Raw genomic sequence first — 22,241 nt, 5'->3', positions numbered from 1 at the left:
TACTAAGTAACCACATGTACAATATTATTTTTATTTGGTGTATTTGTATTAGTTTTGTTTTGTGCTAGTAGTGTGTTTGTTTATTTTTGTTTCTGTAATATTGAAATTGAATTTATTTTAAATTTTTGTAATATTTTGAATTGAATATTTATTTTGTTTTTTGTTATTATTAACGACAAGAAGATTTTCTTCAGTTATAGAAGTGTTTATTTAATTTTTATTAGGGTGCTTTTTGTAATAACATCTAGGCCAAAGTTGTAGTTCACATTATTTGAATGTTTTGCACATGCACTGTGGCATATATTTACTATTTTCTTGAACCGCATAATGCAAGAGTAGGTCAGGATCAAGTTCATACAATATGGCCATTTTTCACATTATTTTAAAGTATTTTAATACATATTTCAAAGTATTTTAATACAATACGAAACAACCTCGTTTATTTGCTTAAACTGATTTATGCTTGCGAACAAGAACTTTGGATATACGGCTTTGTTCAAATTTGCAACTTTAAATGAAAATTTAAAGTTTTTATGAAATGTTAAATTTTGAAAGAAAAAAAAAAAATCTTTTCGTAACATTTTTGGATACTTTTCTTTATTTTTAATTAAAACATTTTTTTATCTAAAATTTAAACGATATTTATTAATAAAATGTTCAAATAAACTCAGAAGGTAAAAAGGCCCATTTTGATCGCAAATGAAAGAAAATGTGAATTTGGATAGTTCCAATGATTTTTCTATTTCACCATTTGAAATAAAATATTTGGGTCTAAAACTAGAACAATGTAGTTTTTACATGCTTTTTATTTTGTCATGATACTATATTGTCAAGCTATGCATTCGTACAAAAAAAAAAGTTGAAATAATAATCAGACATGGGATTCCTATAATAGCCCTGTTCCACTGTAGGTGGTAGTCTGCTAGTAGTAGATTTTTTGTTTAATCCAGTTCTATCATCTACCTACCTACTCATGCTCTTCTTCCCGAGTGGATACGATTTGTATTGAATTCGTTGAGAACGCAAAAAAGTGGGTCACGGAATTTCCGTTTGTCTGTCTGTCTACAGCTAAACGGATCTACCGATTAACATCAAACTTGGTATAAAGCATTTTTTGGAGAACTTCCAGAGGGGTTTTTAGAACTAATTTGTTTTACCAAAAATAACGATATCTGTCATAAACCAATTTCGGAAATGTTTAATTTTCTCGAAAACGGTACCAGTGATTTTGTTTAAAAAAAATTATATAATAGTTTTTGGGCAATCATTGAAATTTTTCAAAATTATTATTAACCTACCGTAGAACCGTGCCAAACTACCAATTCAATTTCAACGAATTTCTTATACAAAAGCATATAGTTTATATATAAAACAGAAAGAAAATTTGGGAAAATAATAGTTTTTGGATTAAAACAAAATTGAACACTTTTTTCAAATTTTCGAAAACGGGACATTAAATTTTGTTGACATTTTAGTTTTGAATGTTGATTAGTAATTTCTACGAAATTGCATACCTACCAATTTTATTTTTGAATTATTTTTTTAATTTATTTATAAGGTTCCAACGATTTTGAAATTTTTTTTTCTAAAAATCTATCTTAGTAGAAGAAATCAAATTGTTCCTTTAACTTTTTGGGCTAGTATATAAAAACAACTCAGGTTAACCCTTTCCAACCCAAGCTATGAAAATCTTCAAGAGAAAAAAAAATTAAAAGTAAGATATTTGACCAACTTTTTGTAATTATCCAGTAACTAGGCATTACTATCTTTCAATTAAGCCATCGAAACCTAAAAAAATATTTAACGAAATATTTTTTACGAATTTCTAAAGATACATGAGAGTAACGCTGGTACCGAAAGGGTTAAAAACTAACGCACGGTTAAAAATTATGGTTATGAAACTCAACTATTAAAATTAGCCAAAAATAAACAAAAAGTTTGAGCCAAACCGGCTTATTGGTTTGAGCTCTTACCTGATTTACAATATTACGTTGAGTTTTTTTTAACGCTTTTCTTTTTTTCTTTAAGGGCCATTAGCTGAAACGAACCTTAAATAATTTATGTTGAACATAAACGTTTAGGCTCTACTTTTACTTCAGCGTAAACTGACACATAAGGCTTTGTTGTAATTAAATGCTTAAGTTTCGATTCAGCAAAAATAGGCTCTAATTGTTACGCATTTCATAATATTGCAAAACAAAATATAATATAAAAAAATAGCAATCTCTGTGGGGATACGAACTCAGAAATCAAAATTAAAGAGCAATCACCTTGTCACCTACGCTAATAGGACTATTGAAATAAGGGTAACTTTCATGCCCTATAAGCTATAACGTGCCTAGGATATACAACAATAATATTTAATTTTGTTCAAATTCTCGTCGTTAATAAAAAAATTCTTGTTTTTAGCTTCGAGTTACTATGGATACATTTATAATGTCAACTAACTTTTCTATATTTTTGTTTGATATTTGTGTAATTTTGAATGTATGAGTAAAATTTCCTTATTTTCTTTTTTCATTTATAGGATGTCGACGTGTCGATACGATTTATTTTTATTTGATATTTGTTTCCTTATGTTTGTGTTAGAGAAATTTCCTTTTTTAAAAACAAATTTTTGGAAACATAATTTTCTAGGACAAGCTCCATTCTCTCTGGGGATTTTTTAGTACATCCGATTGCCGAAAAAAATAAAATTCTGTGGCGCTAGAAACTATCAGTGTCACTTCTATATATAATTATTCAATGCTTCTACTAACAAAAATAAATTTTTTATAAATCGACTTTTTAGCAAATTTCTTTACATATTCTTGTAGGAAATTGAACGCTCTACAAAAAAGGCTTCGTAAACTTTTTTCGTTTATCTAATCGTTTAAAAGATATTTGAGGTCCTAAAATCGAGAAAATCTTTAAAAAATCGTTTTTTGTTCTTAATTTTCTAACAAATTAAAAAATTATAATATATCAAACGAACAAGACATTTTCTTGCAGGAAATAGATTGTTCCACAAAAAAGGTCTTAATTAAATTTTTTCATTATTCTAACCATTCTAAAGATATTCGAGGTCAAAGTTAGAAAAAATTATAAAAACATTTTTTACTTTTCAAAATTTTTTAATTCAATGAAAAGTGAATCAAAACCGTAAAAACAAAAACAGTTTTTTTAAAACTAAAAAATACGATTTTTTTCAACTCAAGTTGCTAACAAATCGCTGGCTGAGAATTATAGGGTTGTATTTCAACTCACCTTAGTTTTGAGAAAATCGATCTCAAAGTTTTTTAAGGCTGGTTTTTGGATAAAATAGTTACATAGCAGTTAAGTATTGATGCAATCTTATAAAGGACCCTAAAAATATCATAAAACCATGAAAAAAACATTAATTTCACCAGAAAAAAGGATTCTATGAGCATTTTTAAAAAATGACATAGAACCTTTTTATGAAAAAGTTTGTAAAAAAATTTGAAAAAGGTTGTTGAACATAGCAACATATAACCTTATAGTCATAAAGAGCTTACATGTAAAAAATGGATTTTATATGAAATAAAGTGACTTCATCGTGACATAGGCTTTGATTTAATTTAATTTTATTCAAGTTTTGCACAAAACAGTCAAATTCTATTTTAAATAACAGAAAAAAATACCACAAATCACGTTGTTGCATATTAGGGTGGACCAAAAAAATTATATTTCATTATTTTGATTTGCTCTACCGAAAACTTGTTTTCTCGACACAAAATAATGCTACCCTAATTTTTTCAGAATTTTTCGATGATGTTTAGGGGTTGCGCGCACCCCTTTTATAAAAAAAATAAGCTCTTTTAGTTTTTAATTTTTTTAAAGCTTAAATAATTTTTTAATCGAAAAGCTGTTTGAGGGAAAAGTATTGAGTATCAATAGATCTACTTACATCAATTTTTCTTTTTTCAAAAAAAAATATTTTTGACTGATTCCCAGGCGTTAGAAGTCGAAATTACTGGTAAATGCTGGGAAAAAAGCCTAAAAACTATGTTTTACTGTTGTTTATAACGGTTAAAATTATTTTTATCGTATTCCTCATCAAATTTACTTTAAAAACCGTGCTTTTATATTGCTAAATTCTTCTTAGATTGATAAAAGAAAAATAATTTTTAAAAAAGATCGTACCAAAACAAGTGAAGGAAAAATGGGGGAGGGTACTATATCTTGCGCGACGAGATTTGATAACAGTATTTTGTAGAGGAGTTAAATACGATCCTTTTTCATTATGGGAGGGGTGGTCTATCTGGCTCCGTTTAGGCGGGAATGGCAATTTCCTAAAAAATGACTTAAAATGATAAAAAATATATTAAAATACAATGGCAACACTTACAGTTATGAATGATAGCTTTTTCAAAAGCTGGAACTGTACACTTTATTCTAATTTTGAAGTAAAGTTATTTCAATCAATTGTTTTTGAAATAATCGATTAAAAAGTAAAAAATTGGGAAAAAAAAGTTTAAAAAACACATTAAATACTGTTTTTTGTCAATTGTGGATTACAATACAAAAAATGGCTGATAAAATAAAGTGTCACAATTGATTCCTTATCAAATACTGAAGTCCATAAGTTTTAATACTTGCTAGTTTTTGATAAAGTTGAAAAATAAAAAAAACTTCTTTTTTATCAGACCTACTCGAGATCGTCCTTCTGGTTCCACGAAATTTTATTTTGATAACTATCCATATTTTTTAATGATGTTGTTGTTGATGCAGCGCCTTATAATATTGAATATCGGATATGTTTTTTGATGGTGGCAAAAATATTAAAAACAGCCATAAAAATTATAATCTGATAAAAAGAATTTGTTTTATTTTTCAATTTTCTCAAAAACTAGAAAGCATTAAAACATATGGACTTCAGTATTTGATAAGGAATCAATTGTGACACTTTATTTTATCAGCCATTTTTTGTATTGTAATCCACAATTGACAAAAAACAGTATTTAATGTGTTTTTTAAACTTTTTTTTCCCAATTTTTTACTTTTTAATCGATTATTTCAAAAACAATTGATTGAAATAACTTTACTTCAAAATTAGAATAAAGTGTACAGTTCCAGCTTTTGAAAAAGCTATCATTCATAACTGTAAGTGTTGCCATTGTATTTTAATATATTTTTTATCATTTTAAGTCATTTTTTAGGAAATTGCCATTCCCGCCTAAACGGAGCCAGATAGACCACCCCTCCCATAATGAAAAAGGATCGTATTTAACTCCTCTACAAAATACTGTTATCAAATCTCGTCGCGCAAGATATAGTACCCTCCCCCATTTTTCCTTCACGATACGATCTTTTTTAAAAATTATTTTTCTTTTATCAATCTAAGAAGAATTTAGCAATATAAAAGCACGGTTTTTAAAGTAAATTTGATGAGGAATACGATAAAAATAATTTTAACCGTTATAAACAACAGTAAAACATAGTTTTTAGGCTTTTTTCCCAGCATTTACCAGTAATTTCGACTTCTAACGCCTGGGAATCAGTCAAAAATATTTTTTTTTGAAAAAAGAAAAATTGATGTAAGTAGATCTATTGATACTCAATACTTTTCCCTCAAACAGCTTTTCGATTAAAAAATTATTTAAGCTTTAAAAAAATTAAAAACTAAAAGAGCTTATTTTTTTTATAAAAGGGGTGCGCGCAACCCCTAAACATCATCGAAAAATTCTGAAAAAATTAGGGTAGCATTATTTTGTGTCGAGAAAACAAGTTTTCGGTAGAGCAAATCAAAATAATGAAAAAATGATTTTTTTGGTCCACTCTATTGCATATATAGAAAACAACAATTCCTGCTTTTGTTTAATTAGTACACAGAAAAAAGACATGCTAAAAACAATTAGAATTTGTATTAAATCAATCGGATTTTTGCATGCTTTTTTTCCAAAAAGACAGTCGTCTTAAAACAATCATCTACGGTGCAAAATGTATGCCAAATAAAATTTAAAGTTTTTTTTAATCTTTTTTGCTCGTGTGGGTCGTAGAGAGCTAATTTTTTTTTAAATTGTAGATAATTTAAAGGGCTACAACAGTATTTTATTTTGTTAGCCAATACTTGCACTGTTTATAAAATAATAAGGCAAAAGTTTGCTAAACAAAAAAACGTCTTTGACTTAATATAACTTATTTTTTATTTGTTTCAACAAAAATAATGTGCACTAAATCGATAAAAAATGTTTTAACAAACAATAAATAGCTTTATTTTTTGTCGTAGGACATTCTGAAGCCGAGTAATTCCCAAAAAACGATATTTTTGGGTGTTTTCGCACCGGTTTTTCATGCGTTCATTTATCAATTGCTCGGCCATCTTTGGTGATAAAGAGCTGATTTTTTCTGTAAAATGCAGGACATGAATAGAAATAAATTAGAAAAATGTCAATCATGATATAAGCTTTTTTCGAAATAATGACAAAAATGTGTTTTTTAACAGCAAGAATTTGACTTTAAATGGCTGCCATTTTGTATTTACTCACTCAAATACAATGAAATTACATACAACGATAGAAAATATTATAAGGAAGAGAATGTATGTTTATTTTTTGGTCTACGACAATCTGGAGCAAAGATAATAGCTTAGAAGTAAAATATCCCAAAAAATGCATTTTTGTGAATAACTCCGCTAAAAAGAATGATCAGGTGGTGAGAAATTGGGTTTGAGCCTTTTAAATATACCCCTATCGATCCATGACATAAAAACTGACAGTGCCTCTCTGCGCAAAGTCAAATGACGCTTTGACTGGAGTATTAGACTATTAGAAATCTTATTAATTTAAGAGGATTGGATTTTAGAGGAGTATCATCTTGATTCTAATATGCTTATTTGTCTCCATGTATAACGTAATAATACAGTAAAATAAGGAGAAAAAAGGGGTAGATCTCGGAATGAATGTTAGTAGAAATTTTTTTTGCTCAATATCTTCCTTTTGCCATTCTATAACATATCTCTGGAAAAAGTTATACCTGCTTTTCATCTGTCAACTCATATTATTATAACAGTTGCAAACTTACTGCCGAAAAACCCTTAAAAGTTATGGTAGATGAACCAAATTTTGCGTGAAGATTTTAGAATCCATCATTATTAAAAATCAAAACAATCCATTAAAAAAAAAATATATACCTACAAAATAATGGTATTTTTTGATGGAGGGGCAAATTTTAGGATATGCACTAAAGAAGACTCTTGTTCATCTTAGGAATAAGTGCTAATAGGCTAATTTTTTCATTTTAATCTTTGTTTGGATATTCTTTAACTACCCTCAAAAATCTAAAAAAATCTCATGTCCGCAAGTCCTAATTTTCTTGGTTTGAAGATAAGGTGCAGATTTGAAAAAATTGAAAAACTACTCTTCAGATATTTGTGTCAGATCAACATGAATAAGGTACATTACTTTTCAGGGATGGTCATTGTTGGGCGAATTGGCCACAACTAAAACTTTTTTGTTAACTCGCAAATAAAACACAAATTTAATTTGCATGGAGTTACAAATCCTTTAAAAAATGAAATTTTATTTAATTTAATTACAAGAGATTAGATTAGATTACTTACTTAGTTTTATGGTATAATTTTAGATATTTAAGTTATTTATAAAGAAAAGGCAAAAAGCCACCTCGTGGCTAGCAAATCGGAAATAGAAAAGAAAATTAGAAAAGTAGTTCAATGACAATTTAGGTTATGAAGATTTCAACTTATGTGGCTCCATCTAGATGCCCAAGGTGAAACTACTTCTAGGGTGCGCACACACCTTTTTCAACACTCCCCCTTGGTAGTTTCTCCTGGGGACTCATTGGGAGCTTTGATGTCGAGAAGGGCCAATTTGACTGCAGGTCTTTCGTAGATTCCACTCTGCGTTTGTATGAAAGCGCTTCGTACTTGATCGTCTTTTGAAAGCTTAACTTTGATTATTCGTCCTTTAGCCCAACTGTTTCTGGGACTAGTTGGGTCAACGACCAGGACTATATCGCCGACCTCTAAAGGTTTTGCGGTTGTGAACCATTTTGTACGCCTGGTAAGTGTGGGCAAGTATTCTGCTACCCAGCGCTTCCAGAAGCGGTCCGCAAACTGCTGTGAGGTGAGCCAATTTTGACGTAGCACTGTCACGTCGTCGTTAAATTCCACCAAAGGTTTGGAACCACTGGCCGAGCCTAATAAAAAGTGGTTAGGTGTGAGAGCTTCTGGATTTGCAGGGTCTATTGGAATGTATGTCAAGGGCCGTGAATTAATTATATTTTCTGCTTCTATCAACATACTGCGCAGCAATTCGTCATTCGGATTCCTTGTCGGCGCAATAGCATAAAGGGCGTTTTTAATGGAGCGTACTAAGCGCTCCCAGCTACCACCCATATGCGGTGAAGCCGGTGGTATAAATTTCCATTGAGTGCTTGTAGTAGTAAATGTTTCCGCCAATCTATCACTCTGGATACAACTAGCCGCTTCCCGTAGCTCCCGTTCTGCGCCGTGAAAATTAGTGCCGTTGTCGCTATGAATCTCGATGGGCGTTCCTCTTCTGGCAATGAAGTTTCTGATACAGAGGATACATGAATCTGTAGTCAAGGTATGGGCAACTTCTATGTGGACTGCCCTTATGGTGAGACAGGTTAGAAGCACTCCCCAGCGCTTTTCAGTTCTTCGACCTACAGTAACCAAAAGGGGGCCAAAGTAGTCGACGCCAACGTACGAAAATGGTCGACAGAAAGACGCGAGTCGCGCCTGTGGAAGTGGTGCCATGATTGGAGGGCGTGGAGAAGCTCTATTAATCTTGCACTGCGAACAATCTTTCTTGATGGCTCTCAAAGCTGATCGCACCTGAGAAATGTAAAAGTTTTCGCGAAGAATATTTACCACAGTTTCATCGTTTTGATGGTTGTAACGATGATGAACATCTTCGATAATAAGAGTGGTTATGCGATGAAATCTTGGCAGGATAATGGGTAGTCGGAAGTCCAGGCTGAGTTTTTCTTCCAAACGGATTCTGCTATTGGTTCGAATGAGACGATTTTCATCCAGGAAGGGGCACAGATTAAAAAGCGGACTGCTTTTCTCGACACAACGGTTCATGGTTAAGTCTGCAACCTCTTCGGCGTATTCACAAATTTGTGCTTCTCTTAACAGTTCGTTTTGCGCGTTCTGTAGTTCTTCACGTGACAAAAGGCCACTCACCTTAACTGTCTTGTTTCTTTTAGTGCTTGTGTTGTGCACAAATCGAAGGGCATACGCCGTACTCCTAAGCAGCTTCCACCAGGTAGGGATTTCATTGAATCGGAAAATAGTATCTCGACCGAAAGTATGAATGGCAACAAAGTTAGTTTTAAGGTCTTCAATTGTCCTAAGCAGCTTCCACCAGGTAGGGATTTCATTGAATCGGAAAATAGTATCTCGACCGAAAGTATGAATGGCAACAAAGTTAGTTTTAAGGTCTTCAATTGTAGAACCCACGACAACTTCCTGCGGCCATTGATCTGCAGAGGATTTCAAAAAAGCTGGTCCATTGAACCATCGGCTAGTGTCTTTGAACTCTGGAGGTTTTTGCCATTTTGTGGCTTCGTCCGCAACGTTCATATTTGTAGGAATCCATTTCCATTCTTCTATATCGGTAAGTTCTAAAATTTCGCTAACTCGAAATGCTACGTACTGCCGGTATCTGCGGTGATCAGATCGGAGCCAACACAAAACGGTTTTGGAGTCTGACCAGAAGTATTGTTTGCCAAAGGAAATGCCGTGTGACTCTGTGATACATTTAGCGAATCTTGCTCCAAGTAGCGCTGCCTGCAGTTCCAAGCGAGGAATTGATAAGGCCTTAAGAGGTGCTACACGAGTTTTCGCCCCTATAAGACTAGTCTCCACTAGCCCGTTGTTGGAACTTCTTATGTACGCTACCGCCGCGAAACCGTTTTCGCTGGCGTCGACGAAAACATGCAATTGTACATCGGAGCCCAGAGTTGAAGTCACGTAACATCTTGGAATCTTAACCTCCTCGACTTTGGATAGATGATGCACCCATTTCAGCCATTTTTTGTATTCATCGTTTTTGATTTCATCATCCCACTCTATTTTAGATCGCCAGATCTCTTGGAGCAGAATCTTGATGTACATGAGGAAACACGATATAAGTCCTAAAGGATCAAAAATTGTCATCATAACTCTGAGGACTTCACGCTTAGTTGGACGTTTTGACCCAAAAAGAATTTCCCTTTGATTTGGGTTTGTAGTAAGCTTGAACGTAAGGCAGTCTAAAGAGGTGCACCACCACATCCCAAGCACCTTTTCTGTACCTAGTTCAACATCGGCGTTCATGCTTTTTTGTTCTGTTGGTTCTGATTGAAGTGCTCTTAGAACTGCGGACGAATTGGAAACCCAGTTTCTGATGTGAAACCCACCCTGCTTGTGAATGTGTCGAATCTCCTGAGCTAATGTGATGGCCTCTTCCTCAGTCGGAACACTATCCATCAGGTCATCTACGTAATGATTTTCCTTAATAGAACAGGCCGCTCTTGGAAATTCAGCTGCAAAGTTATCGGCGTTGGTATTTTTGACGAAATGTGCGGTACATGGGGAACAAGTTGCCCCAAAGGTCATCACTTTCATAATGTATGTATCGGGTTGCCCTTCTTCGCCATAGCCCCACAAGAAACGCTGGTAATGTTGGTCCTCCTCTCGAATACCGACTTGGTGGTACATTTCCATTATATCCCCACAAATCGCGATCTTGTGTTGTCTGAATTTATAGATGACGGACGTCAGAGGAGTAAGTTGATCAGGGCCTTTGAGGAGTAAGGAATTGAGTGAAGTCCCGCGAACTGCAGCAGCAGCGTCCCAAACGATCCTAATTTTTCCAGGTTTATTTGGATTTTCCACAGGAAAAACTGGTAAGTACCATGAACGGTTTTTATTCTCCACAATCTCTTGGTGGGTGATTCTTCGTGCATAGCCTTTTCTGACGTATTCATCGATTTTACTATTTAACTTTTCAGCTAGAACTGGGTCACGCTGCATTCTCTTTTGTAGACAGACTAGTCGTTTTCTGGCCATCGGATAACTATCAGGCAGTTGAAATTCATCAATTCTCCAGAGAAGTGTCGTTTCGAATCTCCCATTCTTGCGAACTGTACGGGTGTTCAGCAGATTCAAAGCTCGGGCATCATCGTCAGACATCATTAGCTTTTTCAACTCGTGTGTTCCGAAATTATCATCGCAAATAAAGTTTTTCACAAGGCGGCGTAGCTCGGGGTCATTGCATTCGCAAACATGAAAGCTGTGAGTTTTATCAGACCTGTTTGCTTCTTCGACACACTTTCCATGAATCACCCAACCTAGGCGAGTTTTTGTCGCAACCGGTTCATTTGGACCTCTTTCTTTAGATTTAATCGGGAATCCAAGTTGTGTATTATCGAGACCTATAAGCAACAGTGGAACGGCTTTGTTGTATGGATCTATGTCGAGTCCTCTTAGATGTTCAAACTTCTTCCGCAACTCATCGGAATTGAGTGTTTGGGCTGGTAGGCATAGTTTCTCAACAGTGTGTACATTTGCTAGTGGGAACTTCTTTGCGTTGGCGGTTGTGCTTGATATTTGTAGGTTGATTAACTTGGATTTACGCTCAAATCGGGAAGTGTTTCCAGTCCACTTCAGACACAGAGGTCGTGACTCTCCTTTCACGTTCAACTGCTTGGCGAGATCTTCATCCATTAACGTTACGGATGATCCATCGTCCAGAAACGCAAACACCTTTATTTTTGTTCCGTTTCCATAAAGGAATACGGGCACGACTCGGAACAGCACAGAATCTGTATTATAAGATGTACTTTCGGAATGAATTCCGACCGTCCCATCCGTAGGTTGTTTTTGGTCGTTGTGTAGGAGCTGATGATGTTTTAACGTACAATTGTTTTTTCCACACAGGGCTTCTGTCTTGCATCTCTGATTCAAATGTTTTTTAAGGCATTTACAGCAAAGGCGGTGCCTTCTCACCTCCTCCCATCGAGCGGTGCGGCTCGATTGCACGAACTTCTTACACTCTGCCACTGAAGAACAGCTGCCACCGCAGACATAGCACTTGTTTTCTGGGTTGGTTTGACTGTAGTGGGCGTTTACGATTCCTTTATCTTTCCATTTGGTGCGTTTCTTCTCTTCTGCATATGTGGAAGGAGCTGTGACCAGAACCCCATTTGCAGCTTCGGCCATCGTATACATCCACGAACTGAAGTGTACGAGTGTGCATAGCGGTAGTGATTGCTTGTGGATGGCCCAATTAAGCCGAAGGGCAGGTGGAAGCTTGTCCACAAGTTCTTGCATCAGCATGGGGTAGTTGAGATGGTCGACTATACCACAGGCTTCGATTGTAGCACAGAGGTTCAGCACTGCTATTGCAAATGTGACAATAGTTTCGAGCTTTTCTGCTTTGGGCGAGGGTGTGGAAGTAATCTTTCGAATCAGCGTGTTTATAATCAATTCGGGTCTGCCGTACAGCATCCTCAAAGTCTCGATGACACGTCCTACACAATTAGGTTGAATGATCAAGCTTCTTACTGCCTCTAATGCCCCACCTTTAAGAGCTTTGTGTAGTCTTATGAGATTTTCCTCATCGCTAAAACCACCCAGTTCAGTGCTCCGATTAAAACTTGCGATGAATAGTGGCCATTCCGAGGGGTTTCCATCGAAAGCAGGCAAGTCTCGGATTAAATGACGCGCTGCTAAATTATTTTTCGTTAAAAAATTATTTGAGGGCGTATATTGTTGCATATTGTTGAACGAGGGCAAATATTGAGAGGACGGTTGGTGTTCGGGGTTTTGTTCTTGAGAATGCTGATGAGTTTGATTGTTTTGAACACCCTGTTGATTGTTTTGAACACGCTGTGATGTTGGCATTAAAAAATTAACTGCGGCTGTGTTGTGTTGATGGTCGGGCTTTGGTAACAGAACTTCCTCACCGGCAGAATGGAACTGGGTAGAACCTGGAATGACAGCTGCGGGAGACGACTGATGTTGGTTAGTGATGAACGATGATTTCCCTTCAGCGCCGCTACACGTATTAGAAATGTGTTGGTGTTGAGAAGTAATCGGCATGAGGTCAAGGGGACTGGGGTTCACGTTCGTCGTGGAGTGCAGGTAATCCTTCTGTGTTGTTCCGTCAATCCACTTACTAACATTCACTTTTGCCTTCGCACTTTTATTTTTCGTCGTCTCTGAACCATGGGGAGCCTCATCGTCATCGTCCGAGGAGCTAAAAACTTGATTCATAATTTGGTACTTTTTGGTTATGTACTCGGCATCCCTTTCTTTTCGTAGCTTGAGTTCTTCTTTGTCGCGACTTTCCCTCAACTGCCTTTCCTCTTCGATTTTCTGCAGCTCTATTTGGAGTCGCTTAGTTGAAGAACATTTCGAGGATTGTGAACTGCTGGAGTTAGGTCTCGGTGGTTGGAACGGAGCCTTTGAAGTTCGATCATCCTCGGCTAGCACAAGACCTTGAGTTGAAGTTTTTTTTGTTGCTGAGAAGTGTCCGTTGCTTAATAAAGATGTTAAAGGTACACGGTGCGCGAGGGTCATACGACTGTGGGCATTTGATAAGAATGTATCCGCATACGGGGGTAAGGTTGGCAACCCAAACACGTTCTGAGTAGAAGTTGTCGCGAAGGGGTATGGTTGGCTATAGTACGCGGAAGGGTTAGAAAGAAAAAGATTTCCACACATGGCAGCAACTTCGGCCGCACTATGCGCAGAAACTTTCACAGAACTTTGGGCGGATGCAGCAGGGTTATGTATTGCTGATAGTGACTCATAGAAGGCAGCATTCAGTGTTGTTGTCTCATTGGCTAAACGCCCACGCATGGCAGCATCTTCGGCCGCACTATACGCAGGGAATGCTGCTGAACTTTGGGAAGATATAGTAGTAGTTGGAGTTGGAGTTGTAAAAACGGCTGAACTTCCGACTAAAGCAGCAAATTCGGCTGCATTTGTCGCAGGAAGCGTGACAGCGCTTTGCACTAACGTTGCAGTAGTTGTTGCTGGTGTTTGTGACGATTGGCTATTGGCTTTTGTACTAACCCCACTTATTGCAGTTGCGAAACCCGCTCCTGAAACACTAGCTACGCTACACTTACTCTTACCTTGGCATATCTGACATAGATATGATTTTTCTTCTATGCTGACGTTCACACCGGCGCAGCTAAAATGATTCCACTCGTTGCACTGGTCGCACTGGACCATGTCTTCGGCTGAGTCGGGCTCTTTACAGCTGCGGCAGTTGTACTCTTCATCGACCGGTTCTGGTGTCACTTTGGGTGGCATTTTTCTTATTGGTTTATCTCAAATAAGATTTGTAAAATGTTGGGCGAATTGGCCACAACTAAAACTTTTTTGTTAACTCGCAAATAAAACACAAATTTAATTTGCATGGAGTTACAAATCCTTTAAAAAATGAAATTTTATTTAATTTAATTACAAGAGATTAGATTAGATTACTTACTTAGTTTTATGGTATAATTTTAGATATTTAAGTTATTTATAAAGAAAAGGCAAAAAGCCACCTCGTGGCTAGCAAATCGGAAATAGAAAAGAAAATTAGAAAAGTAGTTCAATGACAATTTAGGTTATGAAGATTTCAACTTATGTGGCTCCATCTAGATGCCCAAGGTGAAACTACTTCTAGGGTGCGCACACACCTTTTTCAACAGTCATATTGATTTGTTTGTGGGTTTTGTTGGAATCAACGTTAAAAAATACCTTGAAATGATATGGGTTATGTTGGTATACATATAAGAATCTAAAATTTTCTTATTATTTTTTTTAAATCTGCACCTAACTTAGTTTAACCTGGAAAATTAGAACTTGCGGACATGAGATTTTTTTAGATTTTTGACATAAGTTATAGAATATCCAAACAAAGATAGAAAGTTAGCAACTGTTATAATAATATGGGTTGAAAGATGAAAACCAGGCATAACTGTTTCCAGAGACGTCAGATTATGTTGATTTTAGATTTTTTGGAATCAGCATTAAAAAATACCTTGAAATCATGTATCATATGTGTATATAATACCATAGCCTATTTTTGCTAATTTTGAAAATCTCCATTTCGCGATTTGACCTTGAAATCGCGACAAGCGGACATGAGATTGTTCTAGACTTTTGAGATATATTATAGAATGGCAAAAGGAAGATATTGAGCAAAAAAAATTTCTACTAACATTCATTCCGAGGTTAAGCCCTTATTTGACTGGATTATAAGTAAATTTGCTTCAAGTTAAAAAAAAAAGTTTTATTCGATGAAACTATTAATAAAAATAAACTAATATAATTGTAAAGATGAATAATGAAGAGTTCACTACGGTTAGTAGAGTAAAATCTAGACCTTTGAAAAAAAAAAAATAGGTACTCAATTTTCCAAATAAAACTAAAAATTAGTTAATTTTTTGTTTTTTTTTTTGGGTACTAAGGTGACTTCTTTTATTTAAAATTAAGGAATCTAAGTGTTTCTTTAACTTTTGGTTTATTAATACGAACTATAAAATTCCCAACCTCGATTATGAAAAAAAAAGTTTTCAAAAAATCACTTCCAATTCTTGGCACACAAAGAACATTATTTTAATTTAATTATGATGTAAGAATATCTAGGTTATGAATTATTGCAAAAGTTAAGGTTGGATAGTACATATTTTGGTTTAAAGAGTACAGAACGAGATACAAAACTTCTTTGCTGCTAAGCAAAAGCCCGTCCGCTAACTTGATAGTCGATAGTTGATAGTCAAAAACGACGAATTATGGAGCAAAATCGTCGTTTTTGACTGTCATTTATTGACTATCAAGTTAGCCGACTCCATCCCTGTTGTTCAATACCAGCAAAAACATCAAAAGATCTTTTATTGTTACTTTATTTAGAAGAAAGATCATTTCCATAAAATTTAATTTTGAAAAATTTGCGCAAAAAAGTTCTATGTAACTTAAATCAATGTATTTTTGTGTGTGGAAAAAAAATAGTAAAAGGGTTCTATGTTGCAATTTAAATAACATAGAACCTTATTACCTATATTAATACATTTATGTGAAATCATAAAAGTTGTATGTCTTTTTTACCTGTACCGTCGCCATTAATTTTTTTTCAAATTTTTTTAAAAATTTTATCTGAAAGCCGTTGAAATTACGAAAATTTTGGTGTATAAAACTCATTTTTTGTATTTTGTATGAAATACACCCTTATAATTCTCAGCCAGCGAAATGTTAGATGCAATCTATTGTTACAATAATAAAGAATAGATGCAGATATTTTGGGTAAATTTATTTTACAATGGAACATTGCGTAACGATGTTTGCTTAAATGTTAATTTATTTTAGCAATCATAAGGAGATATTGGTATTGTCAGTTGTCACTATTAGATTCACCTTGTTTTCTGAGGACTTGTTTTTTCATCACGATCATGTTGAATTCTTCTGTATTTGGCGATTATGTTATGAAAATTTCCAGCCTTAAGATTTCCAAATGATTTTTGAAGACGACAACTTTAAATTCAAAATAGTAGAAAGTTAGTTTTAAGTGGTGTTGAATCATAGGTAAATCATGCTTTAAAAAAAGTTGTCTCAGCTTTGAAAATAAACACACATTTAAAAAGAAAGAAAAAAACTGGTAGCCGGTGAAGCTATTGCATTGCTTCTGCAATACTTGATTAAGCGAAATGTTCAAAATTATTGTATAAGCTGCAACTAAAGCTGAAGTTTGATTATAACTTTAAAATTTTTATAACTTCAATTTCAAGTTTTTTCTTTCAAAATTTAATCAACGTTGACCACATTACATTTTTTTCCTTCAGCGTATGGAAGTTATTTCGAAAAACATAATCTTTTTCTATCAAAAGATAAACATTGTTCAAAAAGTATCAGAGAATAATTTCAAAATTGTAGAAACCGGTTTTGAGACAAGTATCTATTACATGTCTGGTGCACTTCACTTAAAAAAAACATTGAATTTTCGTTACAACGATGTTTTCAGGAAAGATGTTCTTTTTTTATTTTCGAAATATCGAACCACCGATGTTTTTTTACGATGTTCGCATTTGCTAATAATAAATATACCATGTTTCTCAATTGTACGAAAATGAAAGGTGTCAAATTAGCCTTTGGAATTGACCAATTCAGCTTCTAATAAACAGTGCTGAACTTGGGAGAATGAGCAACTTTTCATTCTCAACACTTCAATTCAAGTGACATATTTGAAAATCTTTATTTTTTCAGAGAATAAAGGGGTCGAATGACAACTTGAATTTTGGTCTCATTTTCACTCTCCTATTTTAAATCGCCGTTAAAAAAATGATAAAACTATTAAATTGCTTACAAATTTTAAAATTCCCCGTTTCAACTGACAACTTTATTGGGCTTTAGACTTTTTTTCTCAATATTTTTCATTTTCATTTTCCGGGAAATGTGATAAAAACCAAAAGCGTTCCTAATACTGCGTTGAAATTTGATTTTTTGTTATTTGTTGGAAATTTTCCGTTCGTGACTTGGCCTTACATTTATCGCAATGACTTAATACTCTCTACTGTCGATTTTTTTTTTTTATTTTGTTCAAATAAGTTTTTGAATTTTTAATCTATAGAACTTGAGTAGTTTTTGAATGAATGAGTAGTTATTTATATGTGCTTCTTGCTACCGAACCTAAAATTTATTTGTTTATTGCGCATTTTAAGAGACGTGACCTTTCAAAGCAAAAGTTACTTTATAAAATAAAAAATGGTACAAATTAAAAGTTATTCGTATAGAAGACTAGCGTATTTCTGATTAAACCAAAATATTAAAGGACTTTTTTGCGTTCGTTGAAAGAGCGTTGTGTTGCCACTTTCAAAAAATTTTCGCAAAATAAAGAAGATTACAAAATTTTAGCAGTAGATTTTGGAGCGAACACAGTGTCCCGTTTGGATCAACTTTTTTCATTGGTAACACCTGAAACTTACCTGAGAATTTTTCTTACTATGTCTGGGGTGCTAGCCGCCCATGGATTCTTGATGCTGTAAAGGCCTTAAGTAAATTAAATCGCAATTTTGTAATGAAAATTGAACAACAAATAACAAATGTAAATTTTTTCGAATCAAAAAAACTGAGTGAAACAAATAGAAAATCTACTGACATACAAAAAACTCCATATTCACCTTTAGGGTTTTTTTCATTTTTTTTTTCAAGTGACTTGTGAACCCTCTAAAACTTCTTTGATCGATCGGAAAATTTTTTGCAGTTATTTAAGTTCCAAATGGCACCCATCCTAGCTATGTATTTCAAAAAATAAAACCACTTTTTTTACTCCACCCTAGCGTACACATCATTGGGGCAGCAACATAAAATTTAATCTAAAAAAAATATTACCTCAGAGGTCCCAAAGAAATAAATTTTTATTTTTTAAAGAAAAATAACATAATATCTTGAGGCCTCAAACAATATTACTTGAATAATCTTAGCGACCAACAAATGATAGGTACATCAGGGTGTCTAAAAAAAATGAAAGCGTATACGTACATTTTTATCTGTTCCCCAGATATCAAAGGGTCCCCAAAATTAAGTCTTGCCCCGGAGTGGAATCCCCGACAACTCAACGTACGTCCCTGAGGAGTAGGAAGATATTATGTACATTAGTAAAACCATGGAAAATATGTTATTTGTCTCTTTTGATGAACAGTTTGTTTGTCATTTATCATTTATTACTCAAAATATATGTATACGCAAACGCTACACAGCGCTACACAACGCTTCACAACGCTACGCAACGCTACACAACGCGCCATAACGTGAAACAACGCGATACAAAGCAAACAACAAAATTAAAACACCACACCCAGGGGCGGAGGACTACTAGACAAAAATAAAAACATAATTAAATTAAACATTTAAATATTTCTCTGGGGGGAGGGGTCATATTTTCCTATAAAAAGGGCTACACCACACACAAATTATTCAGTCTGTCCGTGGTCGTCGACCAGTGCACATCGATAAGCAGCTCCTGGGGATCGGTAAGTGATCGGTAAGTGATGTTGCATGTAGCATGTAGCATGTTGCATGTTGCATGTAGCATGTAGCATGTTGCATGTTGCAGGCAGCATGTTGCATGTTGCGTGACACAACGCGACACAACGCGACACAAAGCGATACAAAGCGACACAACGCGACACAACGCGACACAAAGCGACACAAAGCGACACAAAGCGACACAAAGCGACACAACGCGACACAACGCGACACAAAGCGACACAACGCGACACAACGCGACACAAAGCGACACAAAGCGACACAAAGCGACACAAAGCGACACAACGCGACACAAAGCGACACAGAGCGACACAAAGCGACACAACGCGACACAGAGCGACACAAAGCGACACAAAGCGACACAAAGCGACACAAAGCGACACAAAGCGACACAACGCGACACAACGCGACACAAAGCGACACAAAGCGACACAAAGCGACACAAAGCGACACAACGCGACACAAAGCGACACAGAGCGACACAAAGCGACACAACGCGACACAGAGCGACACAAAGCGACACAAAGCATGTAGCATGTAGCATGTTGCATGCAGCATGTTGCATGTTGCGTGACACAACGCGACACAACGCGACACAACGCGACACAACGCGACACAAAGCGACACAAAGCGACACAACGCGACACAACGCGACACAAAGCGACACAAAGCGACACAAAGCGACACAACGCGACACAACGCGACACAAAGCGACACAACGCGACACAACGCGACACAACGCGACACAACGCGACACAAAGCGACACAACGCGACACAACGCGACACAAAGCGACACAACGCGACACAACGCGACACAACGCGACACAAAGCGACACAAAGCGACACAACGCGACACAAAGCGACACAACGCGACACAACGCGACACAACGCGACACAAAGCGACACAACGCGACACAAAGCGACACAACGCGACACAACGCGACACAAAGCGACACAACGCGACACAAAGCGACACAACGCGACACAACGCGACACAAAGCGACACAACGCGACACAAAGCGACACAGAGCGACACAATGCGACACAAAGCGACACAAAGCGACACAACGCGACACAAAGCGACACAAAGCGACACAAAGCGACACAACGCGACACAACGCGACACAACGCGACACAAAGCGACACAACGCGACACAACGCGACACAAAGCGACACAAAGCGACACAACGCGACACAACGCGACACAACGCGACACAAAGCGACACAAAGCGACACAAAGCGACACAAAGCGACACAGAGCGACACAGAGCGACACAATGCGACACAAAGCGACACAGAGCGACACAAAGCGACACAAAGCGACACAAAGCGACACAACGCGACACAAAGCGACACAGAGCGACACAAAGCGACACAACGCGACACAGAGCGACACAAAGCGACACAACGCGACACAACGCGACACAGAGTGACACAGAGCGACACAAAGCGACACAGAGCGACACAGAGCGACACAAAGCGACACAAAGCGACACAGAGCGACACAACGCGACACAAAGCGACACAGAGCGACACAGAGCGACACAAAGCGACACAAAGCGACACAGAGTTACACAAAGCGACACAAAGCGACACAAAGCGACACAACGCGACACTAAGCGACACAAAGCGACACTAAGCGACACAAAGCGACACAAAGCGACACAGAGCGACACAGAGCGACACAAAGCGACACAAAGCGACACAGAGCGACACAAAGCGACACAAAGCGACACAAAGCGACACAAAGCGACACAACGCGACACAACGCGACAGAGCGACACAGAGCGACACAGAGCGACACAAAGCGACACAAAGCGACACAAAGCGACACAGAGCGACACAAAGCGACACAAAGCGACACAAAGCGACACAAAGCGACACAACGCGACACAACGCGACACAACGCGACAGAGCGACACAAAGCTACACAAAGCGACACAGAGCGACACAAAGCGACACAAAGCGACACAAAGCGACACAGAGCGACACAAAGCGACACAAAGCGACACAAAGCGACACAACGCGACACAGAGCGACACAAAGCGACACTAAGCGACACAAAGCGACACAAAGCGACACAAAGCGACACAAAGCGACACAAAGCGACACAACGCGACACAACGCGACACAACGCGACAGAGCGACACAAAGCTACACAAAGCGACACAGAGCGACACAAAGCGACACAAAGCGACACAAAGCGACACAAAGCGACACAACGCGACACAACGCGACACAACGCGACAGAGCGACACAAAGCTACACAAAGCGACACAGAGCGACACAAAGCGACACAGAGCGACACAAAGCGACACTAAGCGACACAAAGCGACACAAAGCGACACAGAGCGACACAGAGCGACACAAAGCGACACAAAGCGACACAAAGCGACACAGAGCGACACAAAGCGACACAAAGCGACACAAAGCGACACAACGCGACACAGAGCGACACAAAGCGACACAAAGCGACACAAAGCGACACAAAGCGACACAACGCGACAGAGCGACACAGAGCGACACAAAGCGACACAAAGCGACACAACGCGACACAGAGCGACACAAAGCGACACTAAGCGACACAAAGCGACACAAAGCGACACAACGCGACACAGAGCGACACAAAGCGACACTAAGCGACACAAAGCGACACAACGCGACACAGAGCGACACAAAGCGACACAAAGCGACACTAAGCGACACAAAGCGACACAAAGCGACACAAAGCGACACAGAGCGACACAGAGCGACACAAAGCGACACAAAGCGACACAAAGCGACACAAAGCGACACAGAGTTACACAAAGCGACACAAAGCGACACAGAGCGACACAAAGCGACACAGAGCGACACAAAGCGACACAAAGCGACACAAAGCGACACAAAGCGACACAACGCGACACAGAGCGACACAAAGCGACACTAAGCGACACAAAGCGACACAAAGCGACACAGAGCGACACAGAGCGACACAAAGCGACACAAAGCGACACAAAGCGACACAGAGTTACACAAAGCGACACAAAGCGACACAAAGCGACACAGAGCGACACAAAGCGACACAAAGCGACACAAAGCGACACAACGCGACACAACGCGACAGAGCGACACAGAGCGACACAGAGCGACACAAAGCGACACAAAGCGACACAGAGTTACACAAAGCGACACAAAGCGACACAAAGCGACACAACGCGTTGTGTCGCTTTGTGTCGCTTTGTG

General features: G+C 37.2%; 1 protein-coding gene across 1 annotated transcript; it reads right to left on the bottom strand.

Annotated features, from left to right (window-relative positions):
• Nucleotides 1-8,171: 8,171 nt before the first annotated feature.
• LOC129919308 (uncharacterized) lies at nt 8,172-14,296 on the bottom strand. The gene is made up of 2 exons (XM_056000164.1): nt 8,259-14,296; nt 8,172-8,202 (listed from the first exon to the last, which is right to left on the bottom strand). Exons 1-2 carry the CDS (start codon nt 14,294-14,296, stop codon nt 8,172-8,174), a joined length of 6,069 nt encoding a protein of 2,022 aa, XP_055856139.1.
• Nucleotides 14,297-22,241: the final 7,945 nt, after the last annotated feature.

This window comes from Episyrphus balteatus, chromosome 4 (genome assembly GCF_945859705.1).
Source record: "Episyrphus balteatus chromosome 4, idEpiBalt1.1, whole genome shotgun sequence".
In the NCBI taxonomy this organism is placed as follows: Eukaryota; Metazoa; Arthropoda; class Insecta; order Diptera; family Syrphidae; genus Episyrphus; species Episyrphus balteatus.
Note: the sequence above shows the minus strand (reverse complement) of the source record. Positions and strands in the feature narration are given on the sequence as shown.

Bases quoted from the DNA above. Each gene is read 5' to 3' on its own strand.
- LOC129919308 (XM_056000164.1), bottom strand. From the start codon at position 14,296: ATGCCACCCAAAGTGACACCAGAACCGGTCGATGAAGAGTACAACTGC. The intron at 8,203-8,258 runs GTTGATAGAAGC...ACATTCCAATAG, and splicing joins GACGAATTGCTGCGCAGTAT to ACCCTGCAAATCCAGAAGCT.